Source organism: Choristoneura fumiferana, chromosome 16 (genome assembly GCF_025370935.1).
Source record: "Choristoneura fumiferana chromosome 16, NRCan_CFum_1, whole genome shotgun sequence".
NCBI lineage: Eukaryota > Metazoa > Arthropoda > Insecta > Lepidoptera > Tortricidae > Choristoneura > Choristoneura fumiferana.
The window spans coordinates 303676-318372 of NC_133487.1; the positions used below are offsets into that span (position 1 = coordinate 303676).

Here is a 14697-nt window from a genome sequence, read left to right on the forward strand (position 1 = left end):
GTTCAAGCTACATGGAAAGAGGGGGAGAGGGTGAGGGCCCGATTCTTTCTCTATGCACCGGGGCCCTTATCCACCTAGCTACGCCACTGCACTCAGGTACATACTTAGTTTCACTTTCAGTTTGCAACTAAGTTGCATAGCTCTTTTACATAATAATGAAATGGATACTAAATAAGATATTAAAAATAAAGAAAAGTTCCAAGAAACAGATTTACCTTTAGAACACTTTAATTTGTACAAAATTTGTAAGGTCCCTGCACTAGCATCCCAAAACTTTATGCTGCCGTCGGCGTGCCTGGAACAGGAAAAGCAACGTTAGCACCTTACAGGCTCAGTTATATGTTGAGATAACTCTCTTACAAGTAGGAAAACATTGTCGTCAATGAATGTTATAACAAGTTAGATACAATTTGCACGAGAGCTTTTATAACGTCCTATCCAACAATACCCCACACTACAAGATTGGATGAAAACAAAAATCACCCCCACTTTACGTCTATGGGAGGTACACAAAAAAAATATAAAAAAAAATTGTACCATTTTGTCGGCATAGTTTACATACATATTCGTGCAAAATTACAGCTTTCTAGCATTGATAGTCCCTGAGCAAAGCCGCGGACGGACAGACAGACAGACAGTATGGCGAAAGCATAAGGGTTCCGTTTTGGCCATTTTGGCTCCGGAACCCTAAAAACCAAGGATGGATAAAATGAGTAGTGGTGTAGTCACCCCGTAAGGATGATCTCGCTGTAGGAGCAGGAGGCGGGCGCCCACTCGCCGCCGTCGACGGGCCACAGCTTCTCGCTGAACCCGGCCGCCTTCTTGTTGCCTTGCCGCCCCACCGAGTAGAACGCCGGGATCTGAAAACGACAAACAAAACACTAAAATCTACACACTTTAGATGGCGCCACTGTTGCGTGAGGTTTTTAAGTGTGCCTTTCAAAGTCTGTTGTTACGGGCGTGAAAACAAAGTTTAGATTAAAATCATATTTTATACACCTCAAAACCGTACCATAAAAATATCGAGCAACCAGTGTTGCGTAGTCCCGTTTTGTTCGGAAAAAGGGAGGACAAAAGTTTCTGAAAGACAAAACTGTCTCAAAACACAGACATTCATTGCCCCGTAATGCATAATTGCCATAATTAATTTCAGGTAATGCAAAATATTCACAAAATTATTCTAATTATAAATAAACCCGCGTAGCTCAGTCAAAAACTATGAGATTTGACATTTCGGAGACCTCACGCTACACTAGCGCCTCTAGCGGCGAATTCATACGCGATAGCCCTCATTACAACAGCAACGTGGCAACATCAAGTCAGTTTTTCTTAATCTTAGTCACCTAATAGTATACAAAACAAAAGTAGGTATTAAAGCCCCATGGTCAGATCGAGACGGTGTATCTTTTCTATGTAATATGCAATAACAACCGCGACCACGAACCGGAAGACGAAGCGTTGGCAGGTCTCCTACCAGGTGGACTGACGACATCGTGAGAGTGGCGGGAAACCGGTGGAAGCAAGTGGCGAGTTGTCGTTCATTGTGGCGTTCTAAAGGGGAGTCCTTTATCCAGCAGTGGACGTCTTCCGGCTGATGATGATGATGATGCAATAACAATGTAATCTAACCACGACAAATTAGTAGAACCGTGGGTGACGGAACCACTCCATGATACTGATTGCTTGCTTGTCGTCGCAAGAAGCCCACAAACTTAGTTTCGATATCGGTCCTAGTTTCGTCCTGCCGAAACCGAATCTTCAATCTTACGCTGAAACATCTAAACTTCGGTGGGAGACTAGTTGACGACTCTCATATTTACGAGTATCAAGTTTTAAGCTGTACTCAACTCGAGGTAGGCCAAGTCAAGTCAAGTCAAAATATCTTTATTCAATTTAGGCTATAACAAGCACTTATGAATGTCAAAAAAAATTACCACCGGTTCGGAAAAACCTCTGTTGAGAAAAATCCGGCAAGAAACTCAACAAGGTTTTTTTTCAAGCTTCTGTGAGCGGCTCTTTACTTGTAATTCATCATCATCATCCCAGCCTATATACGTCCCACTGCTGGGCACAGGCCTCCTCTCGGAATGAGAGGGCTTGGGCCGTAGTTCCCACGCGGGCCCAGTGCGGATTGGGAACTTCACACACACCATTGAATTGCTTCGCAGGTTTGTGCAGGTTTCCTTACGATGTTTTCCTTCACCGTAAAGCTCGTGGTAAATTTCAAATGTAATTTCGCACATCAATTCCGAAAAACTTAGAGGTGCGAGCCGGGATTTGAACCCACGATCCTCTGCTTGAGAGGCCATAGGTCAAACCGCTCGGCCACCACGGCGTCACTTTACTTGTAATTACATAGATTTTTTACCATTTTGATTTACGGACTACCCTAAAAAACCTTTGGCTCTTGTCGAAAAAGGGTCAAGTATTGTTCTAGCTTCCGCAAACCCTTTTTATGTGGTAGAGCCTCACTGTTAGCACTTGCTGGCTGCAGTACGGATGGGCCGACTCGACCGGGTTAGTGCCACACTCCCACAGAATACCGGCGTGAAATAGTACTTTGGCTACTGTGTTTCTTACGGTGAGCAGGAGATCCGTCCAACTCCCCTTCCCCTTCCCCTCCCTCCCCCATTAGCCCCCAATTTAGGCCGGCAACGCACCCGCAGTCCTAATAATGCTGGAGGTCTCCATGGGCGGCAGTGATCACTTAGCATCAGGTGACTCACTCGCCAGCCGCTTGACAGGTGCTCGTTTGCCAGCTGTTTGTTTTTGATATAAAAATCCCTTGTTACCAGGTCGGAAGGACAGTCAGCGAAGTACGAGCAGCAGGTGACGGGCGACTCGTGCAGGTCCATGGGGTAGGGGTTCTCGAAGCAGGGGTAGCCCGGCGACTGCAGGTCCACCACCACCAGGTCGCTCTGCAGCAGCACCACGATCGCGTACGGCTCCTGGTACTCTGCAACCGGGAACGACCGCGTCGCCGTTAGCTCGGGAAACCTCATGTTTAGGAGGGTATCATACACCCACATGTCTTTTCATGTAGATACAGTCGAGTTCATAATTTGATCACAAATATCTGAACACGCTTCTACGCCGTTACTAATAGAGTCGTATTCAGATATTTTTGATCAAATTTTTGCTCACAAGTTTATGAACTCCACTGTACATTATTTGTCTATAATATACCATTCACGCCCAAAATAAAAATACTATCAAATAGCGTACGATTAAACAACGATATAATAAGATAAAATTACCAGAGGGTTGTGAAACAAGAAGTTAATATTGGTATTGCTTTAAATTCTATCTACGAAATCGATTTCACAAAGGTAGCTTTGACTAAAACTGTATAAGTTCTGGCTAACATGAGATCCTGTACCTGACTATAACTGTAACACTGACTGAATACAAGGAGTGAGACAACACAATCAAAACTACGCCAACATCGCGCGACTTACTCTTGCCTGACGTTGAAAACAATTCTGAATCCTCTTCACCTATGAATAAAATAAAATATAAATCAAAGCAGTATTCAAATAACAAAAATCAGGTGATTTGAGAGTCAAAAACAGCCTTTACGACAAAGATCCGTTTCAGCTCGTTGATATTTAGACTGTTGCAAGTAGCAGCGAGCGTGTTGTGTTGGTGAGTGCTCGTTGCAAGAGCTCCAAGGCGAATGGTTGTGTCGAAGTCGACGACCAGTCTGCTATTGAGGTGATGCTGCGAGGCCAGCCTCGCACTAACCCCAGGGTTAGTGTAGGCACTGGCCGGTTGCGTGCGGGCTCTCGCAGAGCGTGATAAAGTCGACGACTCTGCGTTCAATCTCTAACGGTGGCGGTCTTCCATTTAGGAGACGCTCCGTGCGGGATAAAGCAGCAAGGCTGGAGTTAGTGTAGGCACTGACCGGCGGTGTGAGGGCTCTCGCAGAGCGTGACAAAGTCGACGACACTGTGCTCCATCTCGAGCACTGTGGTGGTTTTGCCGTTGAGCACGGTCACGCTGTGTGTGCGCCCCGCCTTGTCCGACGGCAGCCCGCCGGAGAACATCACCAGGCTCTCGCTGCAGTCACAGAAAAAAAGAGTCATTCGAGGCCAGAGTTTGAATGTTACTAAACTAGTTAGCTATACAGTTGAGGAAACTGAATCACGCAGCAGGATGGAACCTGTTCATAATCAATTTCCCTACGAATCCTTAGGCAAATGTATGGGATGTCAACATGACTGACAATACTAACACAAAGGCTCCACCGTGGTATGTGATCCAGTTTCCTCTACTGTGCATCTCGGCCTCATCTGCTTATTATCCAGTGAGATAGAGGAGCCTACAGCTACAGCTCAACATTCAGAATAAGGTGTTGGGCATTTCTATCTATCATTGTACCCTGAGTTTATCTCTCTAATTTCAACAAAATTTGGGAGGTAGACTCAGTCCATGATTCCAAGCTGTTAAACAGGGTCTCCAGATGTGTCCCCAAAATATTAGATGGATGTGTCCGTTTTGTTACGAAAATTGTTATGAAAAATAACGGACACATCCATACAATATTTTGAGGTCACATCTGGAGACCCTGATTTTACAGCTCGGAAGCACAGACCGAGTCTACCTCTCAAATTTAAGAGGTAAACTCAGGGTACAACGGTAGATAGAAATGCCCTGTTGCCGACTTAGGGATTTTCCAGTAACGGACTGGTCTGTCTATACCCCTTTATCGGAGAAATATTGCTTATAGTAACTGGTGGATTTTGTTAGCGGTTTAGTTTAAATCAGCTAGTTGTGAGTACGAAATACCTAAATACTGCAGTCTTTAATCAAAAGGACACGTAAGTAAACGATGTTCTTAGATAAGAAAGGTCTTTAGTAGTTTCGGGTGGTTTGCCGGTCGCTTTTCGCGGAAGGCGAAACATGTACGTGTATGTTTTTTAATAATTAAGTAATATTTTCATTTCTTTTTTAAAAAAACTTCCACTTACCCAGTTTTTGACGTTTTCCATTCTAATCTATGTATAGGTTTACATGGTTCCAATTTGCCGTCTTTGTTCGCTTTCGCTGAAAAATAAAACATATCTCGTTAAGTAAGTAATGGTTACAATTTTAAACAATAATTATTTTTTGTCTGCAGAGTATTACCTATTACCGGATCTTGGAGGGGAACTTAGATCCTTTGCACATCGCCTTTTTTAAATGCCCCATCTCGTTTGTATTGTCAATACAAAACAGATTTGCATGGCTACTACTCCGCTCTACAGAAAGAAAAACGCGATGTGTAAAAGTTCTAAAAATACCTAATTCTCTTCCTACGCTACTGTCCGCTCACCGAGTATGACACAGCAGCCAAAGGGATTTGTCATTCTTGAAAACGGCGTCATGTTTCCTGTGAAATCCGAATGGAATTTCAAAGGACCGGAAAGGTTGTCTCACTTAGAAAGAGGTATTCCACTTACACGGCGTATCAGATGTCCATGCAGGTATTTACAGAGGATGCCGCTATTAATACAGGTTAAAATAGAGGCTATACAATTATACCGCGTGTGGCCTGTAACACGGGCAAATAATTAAAACATAGACCGTACTCGTCACACTGAACAACATTAGTTCAGCGACTTTTAAAAATAATTCGTTTTATTTATTTATTATGTAAAGCAAAAATTTTAATTAAGTGGGACCATGATGATTAAATTACCGGCGATCTCTATAGATCATCTCTCTCTATAGCCTCTGTTTTTAATATTATCCCCGGTTCTGGGCCACACACTGTAGATATTATTTTGTAAATAAATACGAACATTTACCCGTATGACATCTCAGTTACAGAAGTCAATACCAATAAAATGCAAAGAAAATAATAAGGCAATAGTATTCTTTCCACTCGCTGTCCCAGTTACAAAGGTAGCTATGACGGTACAATCAAAGGATTTATAAGCAATCGACCTATAGATAAATAGATTTTCAAGTTCCACAAATTATTATAGGTATATCACTGCAAAAGTGTCGGGAACTTTGTATGACTCCTAGCTGTAGGGTTTTGCTACTTATCCAGGTCCCTCTTAAACCAAGTTTCACTCTATTATATTCGGTATTTATCAGCATAACGTTTGCTGAACAAAATCAAAGATTTTCGGATGGCTGGTCAGTTTTCCCGCGACTTCAAGTCGATAGGATACCTGGGCGCGTATAGCCACAGGAAGTGCAATTTCTAATCTCGTCTGGAGAATCCGAAAATCACTCGTTTTAAAAAAATCCCAAGTTTTTCTGTAGTTAAGTGTTGTAAACGAAAGTATTACGAGTAGAAGATGAACTAAACACATTTTTGGCCTTGTTAAGGAATCTTGTTCAAGAATCTCGTTGAGGAGGAGCATTTGAAGGCCCCCTGGGACTGGAGGTCCGCCGCGGGCCGCCCCTTTCGCCCCACTGTTAATCCGCCACTAGTGGTTGTACTAACCATGGGGGTAGGAGAGCGAGGTGGGCCTGGGCTGGCGCGTGCTCCAGACGGCCAGCGCGCCGTCGACGTGCGCCGTCATGAGCTTCCCGTCGTGCTGCCAGGCGGCGGCGCGCACGCCCTCGCCCGGCCCGCCCAGACAGCCGCGCCACTCCGCCGCGCGCGCACGCAGGTCCCACACCACCACCAGACCCGTCTCGAACGCGATCAGCAACTGGAAACGAACAACTTTCATTTTTAATAACCGCACATGCCTTAACGCTCCTCAACTATGTACTTGAAGCAGCTTGGACTCGCACTTGGTCGATTTTTTATTATCACGAGGAGACAAACGAGCATACGGGCCGTCTGATGGCAAATGATCACCGCCGCCCATGAGTATCAACAACTCAAGGAGAGTCATTGTTGGTCTGTTGCCGGCCTCTAAAGAAAGTAGTATAAAGCGGCAATTACACTAAGTAGTTCGCGACCGCAAAAGTGTAAAGAACACGGTAGTAAGTATACTCGTAAGACGCCTAAGTTGTTTGACAAGTTCAGCGACCGCGTTAGGTGAACGACTCAGTGTGATCGCACCTTAAACCCTTTTCATGAAAGTCCCGATGTCATAGTTGTCTGGAAACACTGTTGACGGAAGTGTTTGTGTCCAAGATAGTGAGATTGAAGATTGAATGGAGGAGAGAACTAGAGAACATGCAGGATGAGCGGTAGTTGCTTGTCACTAGTTTTTAGTCAATAGTTAATAGTATCTAATGTAAGAATGTAACGCTATGTCTACAGTCATGTCGCATGTAAATACATAGGTAAATAAATAAATGACTACATAAACCGTGAAGCTAATGATGAAGCCTTAGTAGCCTAGTCGTTTGAGCTACGGTCTCTCAAACAAATTAAGGTCCAACTGTCCTAATTCGTGTTGCCTCAAAAAATATTCTCGCGTGACGAACTAGAAAAAGTCTCCATTATGCTCGCAGCATTGCCCCTCTGAATGGCTATAGAGATCTGCTGATCAACCCACACTAAGTTACTACGAAACAAAACTAACAAGCAGCCAGATATAAATGGTTTTGGTGCTAGACGTAATGTGGTCGTCAAAGCAACTATATTTATTTAGAAAACTAAAATGGTCACAAGTACTTACTTTACTGGAATCCAAAGGGTTATCGCAGATTTCCACCACCGACCCTGGGTGGTTCTGTCTCGTACTGCAACAAAGAAACAAACAACGTTAGGCCTCTTTTTACATCTCAGTACTACTCAGGCAACTTAGCTTAGCTTATACCCAAAGCGTATTCTTACGTGGCCAAATATGACCTCATCATCATCATCATCATCAGCCCGAAGACGACAAATGCCTCCCCCTTAGAAGGCCACAATGAACGACAACTCGCCACTTGCATCCACCGGTTTCCCGCTACTCTCACGATGTCGTCAGTCCACCTGGTGGGAGGCCTGCCAACGCTTCGTCTTCCGGTTCGTGGTCGCCACTCGAGGACTTTTCTCCCCCAACGGTTATCTGACCTTAAATATGACCTATGTAAGAGTAAATTAACCACGTCTGGTACCTAACAATTACCATACCACACCACACCAACTACCTACATTTCACAACGAACATAACCTCCCTAAACACCAGTTGTTAGCAGATTATAAATTGGAGCGCAAGTCGGCAGCAATGTGTTAAATACAAAGGTACAATTTGTTTAAGTGAAGAAACGTGACTTTTATTTAATTGGCCCATTGCTCGAGAGTCCTTAGTTTGCCTGAATCGCAATACAAAGTTTTGTGTTAATTTACAAACGAAAGTCTCGAAACTTCGCCAATTTATGTTTAGAAAACATCGAAGTTTTTGATAAAAGGCGTCAATAGACAATTGTATTCATCATCATCAGCCGGAAGACGTTCCCTGCTGAACAAAAGTCTCCCGGTTAGAACTCCACAATGAACGACAAGCGTGCAACCTGAATCTATCAACCTCCTCGCTGTGTCGTCGGTCTACCTATCGGGATGCTTGCCAACGCTGGTCTTCCGGTTCGTGGTCGCCATTCGAGAACCTTTCTCCCCGAATGGTTATCCGTTAATCGAGCGAATGTAGCTTTTCCATTTCCAGTTCAACTAACATATTGAAAGAAAGAAAAAAAAGAAAGAAAAATGCTTTATAAACAATAATATATTACTATACAAGCATAATTTGCAATACATTGTATGGTGATGATGTCGGCGGCCGATCGTAAAATCCGCCAGATCACGAAATTCCTAGGCATATCGTGAAACGCCGCCATTTCATGATATGCCTAAACGTTGGCCAGGCATATCACGATGTGCCTGAGAAATAATACGGCAGATCGATTAGAGCAACGCATTCGTCGATATTCCTAGCTCTATACCGGGCACATCGTAAAATAGTTTCTTTTTTGGCCACTGGTGGCGCTGCGTATGCAATGGCGGCCGTGACCAGCTGACCGGTCGTGTTTGTTTAGCGCGTGAAAAATGTCGGCGTCGCAACAAAATGATCTTTAAACCGAAACTAGTGATTGAATTCAAAATAGAAGTGCAAAAGAAGCTTTTGAACATCAGCTCCGTTCTTTTTATGTGAATCAAACGTAGATGAAAAAATGTGAAAAAACCATGGATGTCTGCCCGTATTTTAGAGGTTAGTATTTTGTTGATAAATAAAGTATTCACTAGTTGTTACTTATTTATATAGAAAAATTTAGGTACGACGAGCGAAGCGAGGAGTGGTTAGTTTTAATTGTGATCACGACGCACGAGCCGAGCGAGCGAAGCGAGCGTGCCGCGGCAGCGGCCGGCGAAGTGCCAGAACCGATATGGCGGCGTTTCATGATATGCCTAGGAATTTCATGATCTGCCTAAACTGGCCAAATCATGAAATGGCGGCGCTTCATGATATGCCTAGGAATTTCATGATCTGCCTAAACGTCACTAGGCAAATCGTTAAACGGTGAGTTTTGAACGATATGGCGGATGTCCCTTAGCCAATTCATGAAATGGCGGCATTTCACGATATGCCTAGGAATTTCGTGATCTGGCGGATTTTACGATCGGCCGCCGACAATGACACCAATTGTCACCGAAAAAGGGTCTCCACTCAGCATGTGTTGCTACACATGCCGCGGGGCTGCCTTTAATATCGTCAAGCAACTGTTGCGTAATAAGAGCACAAAGGCTGAATGCCCTTCCGCAATAACATAAGGATCACTCAACGAGCACGGCACGATATGTCCTTTGCGCTTGTTCTACGCTTACCGCGACAGCGTGGTTCTTTCTCACCCAGGGTATAATATAACCTTGTTCCTGCTTAATTATACTGGGCTCAAGCTCAGTTCGAGCTGTCAAGCCGTGTAGAGTAGACAGTTTTTTTTTTCGACAATTCGTATTGTACACGTGTTCAAATTGTATTCTTGTCATCTTTACTCTACAATGGATGCTGTGCTACATGTAAAGATGTTTATTAAAAGAGCCTTGTTGGAGGGGGGGCTGGCGCCGCCGCTAATAAAGCCCGTCGCGCGCTAATCCAATAACGACAGATTCCGGCCAGCCGAGGTTCAGCAGCCTGGATTGCCACTCCGAGATTCTATTGTTGCCTTTTTGTACCCGTCAACGGATTGTCAACAGAGTCTTAGTGATTTGGGTGAAGATTGAGCGGACTAAAAATCTGAAAGTATAATCCACAATTCCTATGGTGACTTATCGTAATACGGTCTCAAAGTAAATGGTATAATGATGTTCCCTGCCAGGTTTTGTGATGTCACGTCACTATGTAATTTTTTGTAAGAATAAACGATACCACGGTGGACGACTATTCTACTAAATATCGCTAAATGGCGTTATTATCGTAAGTTCCGTTTGAGGTTACAGTAACGTCGTGTTTGCGATTGGTTCATTTAGTTATTCAGCGAATCACAAACGGACCTCATGACGCTAGCGCCAACTAAACTGTCACTTAAATTCTAACTGGTTCGACTACATCTGGCACCTTTTCAGCTCTCATAGAAATTTGTTGAGATTCTTGAGAAACTGAATAGTTGAGACACTTGAAACAGTTTAGCGGAGCAGATGCTTGGGGACAGGGAGGACCTTATACAAGGGAGGACATTATTACAGCCAGCCTTAACTGGTCAATTTGCTGGTCACAATCCTATTCCGGCGGCCGATGACATGAAAAAAACGAGTCTTTCCAACGTAAAATGTTTTCAATTTACTGTCTTCCCTTTTACCGCAATTTTAACTGACAAAACTTAACCGACTGTTTTAATTGCTTTTCCTCCTGACAGTGACAAATGCGAAGGAGTTGTTTATGTCGCTGAGAGCCGGCAGACGGCGCCACACGTCCCTCGTGAAGCCCACATCCGTCTTGTGGCCGGGTGACACTCTTTCCCGGCCCAGATAATACCGACATGGAAATACCGACCCTGTTATTCGTGTACACGCCCATAACAATCAGACTCACAGTCAGACTGATTGCATTCGTCTATTAAAACAGTAGTTGCTTTTAAATAAATAGAAGTATTTACATAAATTTAAATTATTCTTGATGTTAAGAGGATATTTTTGATAATGCTTATCGCGACAAACCAAGTGTTCATAAACATGCAGAAAGAATGAAGGCGGAGATGGCTAACTCGTGCCTTTAACTTATTCAATTAATATTACATTTTATTTTTATTCAACTGGATGGCAAACGAGCAAGTGGGTCTCCTGATGGTAAGAGATCACCACCGCCCATAGACACCTGCAACACCAGGGGGTTTGCAGATGTGTTGCCAACCTAGAGGCCTAAGATGGGATACCTCAAGTGCCGGTAATTTCACTGGCTGTCTAACTCTCCACGCCGAAACACAAACACTGCTGCTTCACGGCAGGATTAGCGAGCAAGATGGTGGTAGCAATCCGGGTGAACCCTGCACAAGGTCCTACCACCTGCAAAATATTATTATTAATGGGAATGTGAGTGTGTTTTTTTGTTATGCTTGGACCCTTATTCAAGTAGATTCATTACTCAACCGATCATGAGAAAATTTGGTATGGAGATAAACTACATACTTTAAGGCCCTGGGAAAGTTATAGTGTAGTTTTATCCCGGAAAATTTAAGCGTTTCCGCGAACAACAACTCGTTCGAAATATAGTACTGCCGTCATCATAAACATCGGAGCTGTCGAGGTGATTCAAATATCTCAACACGCTACGCGATTGATAATACGTTCGTGCTTTGATTTGAGCAATTCGACAGCATTTACTTTCGACTGTAGAGTAGGTACTACCATCAATAAATAACGACAGAGTATAGAGCGCCGAAACGCGTTTACAACACGCAACACCTGTAAGATCCACAACCGATTTAAAAAACCATGTCACAATATCCTCAGCGGCGTCACCGATTGAGCCAGCTGTCGGCGACACGGCGCCACTTGTTGCTCCCCCTCCAGCTCCCGCCGGCGCCGAATGCCGTGAGGCTACGGGGAGGGGGGCTAAGTAGGCCGAGGGGTACTTAGTTTGAAGAGTCTAGGAAAACATGAATGATCTAAACTAAAAGGTTTGGCGCCTAATTCGCTTAACTATTGACTGTGATCTACTCGAATAGGGGTAGATTGAGATTTAACATGTCGTATGTAGCTTTTTTTGAGCTGTTTTGTTGATTTACTGACTGTTGCAGTTGGTCCGTTCGCGGATTTACAGCTCAACTAGACTGGCAGTGTGAGTAATTTTGATTGAACCTAAAGTTCTGTCAAGTTATCTGGCATAAAAGATTTACAGATCAGGATCAGTGTGATCGCGACTTTAGGCCTGATCTTTTTTAAGCCAGCTTGTCTCTTGAATAAATTTGAATTGTGTTTGACGCTGCATAATATCTACATTAATTAAAATGAATTTGGTAATCCAAGGCACAGCTTCGTATAAATCTAAATAAAAAGTATGTATGTATGTATGTAAGCTCTTTATTGTACAAAGTAAGTAAAAAACACAATTGACAGACATAGAGATATATGTAAGTACTATATAATGTATAATATAATATAATATAATGTGTACTAGTCTCTGAAATGAACTTCGATATTATCAGTCATCCATCTTGTGGCTTCCTCTAAATGGGCCTAGATTAACTCTGTCGGACAGATTCAGCATTTGACTAAATCCTGTTTTAGTCAGGTCTTGTTATGCAAGTATGTGTATAAAACCAGTAGTGTCAGTATGATGCCAGCAGGAAGGGAAGGGTTAATGGGAATAAATATATTTTTTGTGCTTTTTTGTGGCAGTAATTTTGTTTTCTTTTTTTCTTTCTTCAGTATCAAATTCTGAATTAAAATGAAAACGACGTTAGATTTATATTTCAATTCAAACAATAATAAAAATGATGAAAATAAGTAACCACAAAATTTCATACAATATGACTATTTATATAAATCAAAAACAGAAAAACAATTTTTAAATTGCCTTTGCACATTAGTTATAAAAGTTTGAAATTCAAGATTAACGAGAAAGAAAGGTGTCCGTCCATTTGCTATAAAGACAACTTACAACGCACACGAGTTAAAATCCTCAGTAAGCTCTGATTCTGATTCTGAAGCGGCTAAAGTCAACGAATAGGTATGTATCTACAGAGTAACAATAATTTAGGCATTCCCGCTTTGGTCGGTGCAACCCAAACTACACGACAAGAGGTCGAGACCTGAAACTATGCCACCCCGACATATTAAGCAAAATTATTCATGGGGGATCGGGGATAGTCGCGGGCGCAGCATTGTTGCTTGATTTATCGTCCCTGCCGGTGGATATTAATTTCTCATAGCCTGCGTTTTGTTTCGTTCGGCTTAGAATACCCGGGTTTGCTAATCGTTATCACGGCCAGGTAGACTGCAGAAAAGGTCTATGCGTGTACAACCCTAATTAAAACTTTACCAGATCCGACCTAAATGTTCGCAATTTTGTTAAACTGGACGAATTACCGTAACGACGGGAATTTACTACAATTAATTAACATCAATTCTACAGTACCTAACTAATATTAAAATGGTGTTTAGGCTCTTTGTCTTGTAGTGATCACGAGCGTCGCTACGAGGTTCAACGAAACACCAGAACACTACAAAAGGAAAAACTAAAATATGTGACCACGGCAACTGTAACGTTGCCGAAACGCCGAGGTAAATATTACTCGTGTGAAAATAGCGTGATAAGTCCCGTTATGGTATTTTGACTATGAGTGAGAATCACGAAAGTTTGAAACGTTATGAAATTGAATCAACAAAAAAATTCTAATCATTTCTAAAATAATAATCAATAAACAAATTCAGTTTGTTGCTGTTCATTTAACAGTAACAGAAATGTGTTGCCGTTGAATAGAGCGCCGGCCGTCCCGACAACTGTTGCGCGCGATAAGCGTCCGTCCGGCGCCTGAAAGGCGCGTCCGGTGGGCGCCATCTTGGTCCGCCATCTTGTTGACGCCATGTCACTTCAGACCTATTTTGCTTAGCAAAACCGCTCGAGAAGTTTAACAAAGCGAAGGGAAAGTAAAGGAAAGTAAGTTTTTTGTAAATTTTTAGTAGCCCACTTCTGTCTGGCCCATTGAGATGCTGAGAGTAATGTTTATGAAAGACTTGAAAATATTGGTCAGGCTTTGCTATCAATAAACCATTTTTTTATATGAGGTAAGTAAGTACCTACTTAGATTTCAGCATCAATCTCGAGAAAGTTACGTCACTTTAAAAAGTTCCTTGACTACTTTCTAGAAAAATATTATTTATTTCATGCATGTTTATTATTGTTCCTATGCAGAGGTTCGGTATATTATCTCCGCAACTACTGTTACATATACATACACTATCTCAGATCAACATTGGCTATATTCTATTCTTGAAATAATAAATCATAGAATATGCAAGCTAAAGTGTAACTTTGTCTTATACTAAGTCTACGAGCCTAAAGCATGTTTATTGGCGTCGGAGTTTTATCTTATTGGCTGCGACGTGAATGCGGAGACGGCGTGCCTTTTGCCTGTCCGGCAGCTGGATAGCCGGGACAGCCGGACAGGCGCGCCGGCGGACCGACGGGACGGGCGGGCGTGACGGGCGACGGCCCAGCAACTCGCTCGACACGACGCCTATTGTCCGCGTATCGCTTTGTGAGACGTCTCGCCTCGCTCCGCCGTTGAATTTCAATCGGCAACAGTCCCAGTCAAAGGCATTATCGAGAGAAACAGCACTGGAATACCATAAAGAAACTCGCAGGAAAACTCGAGGAAAAGCCA

The 14697-nt window shown here is 43.0% G+C and overlaps 1 protein-coding gene across 1 annotated transcript in view; it reads right to left on the reverse strand.

The window, feature by feature from the left end:
* Tomosyn (syntaxin-binding protein tomosyn) overlaps positions 1-14697 on the reverse strand; it is a 446939-nt gene that overhangs the window by 19109 nt on the left and 413133 nt on the right. The window contains exons 5-11 of the mRNA XM_074099246.1: positions 7575-7638; positions 6440-6650; positions 4971-5046; positions 3905-4059; positions 2793-2956; positions 730-860; positions 216-295 (exon numbers count right to left, since the gene is read on the reverse strand). Of these exons, the coding sequence (XP_073955347.1) occupies positions 216-295; positions 730-860; positions 2793-2956; positions 3905-4059; positions 4971-5046; positions 6440-6650; positions 7575-7638 (881 nt within the window). The remainder of the gene's footprint in view (positions 1-215; positions 296-729; positions 861-2792; positions 2957-3904; positions 4060-4970; positions 5047-6439; positions 6651-7574; positions 7639-14697) is intronic.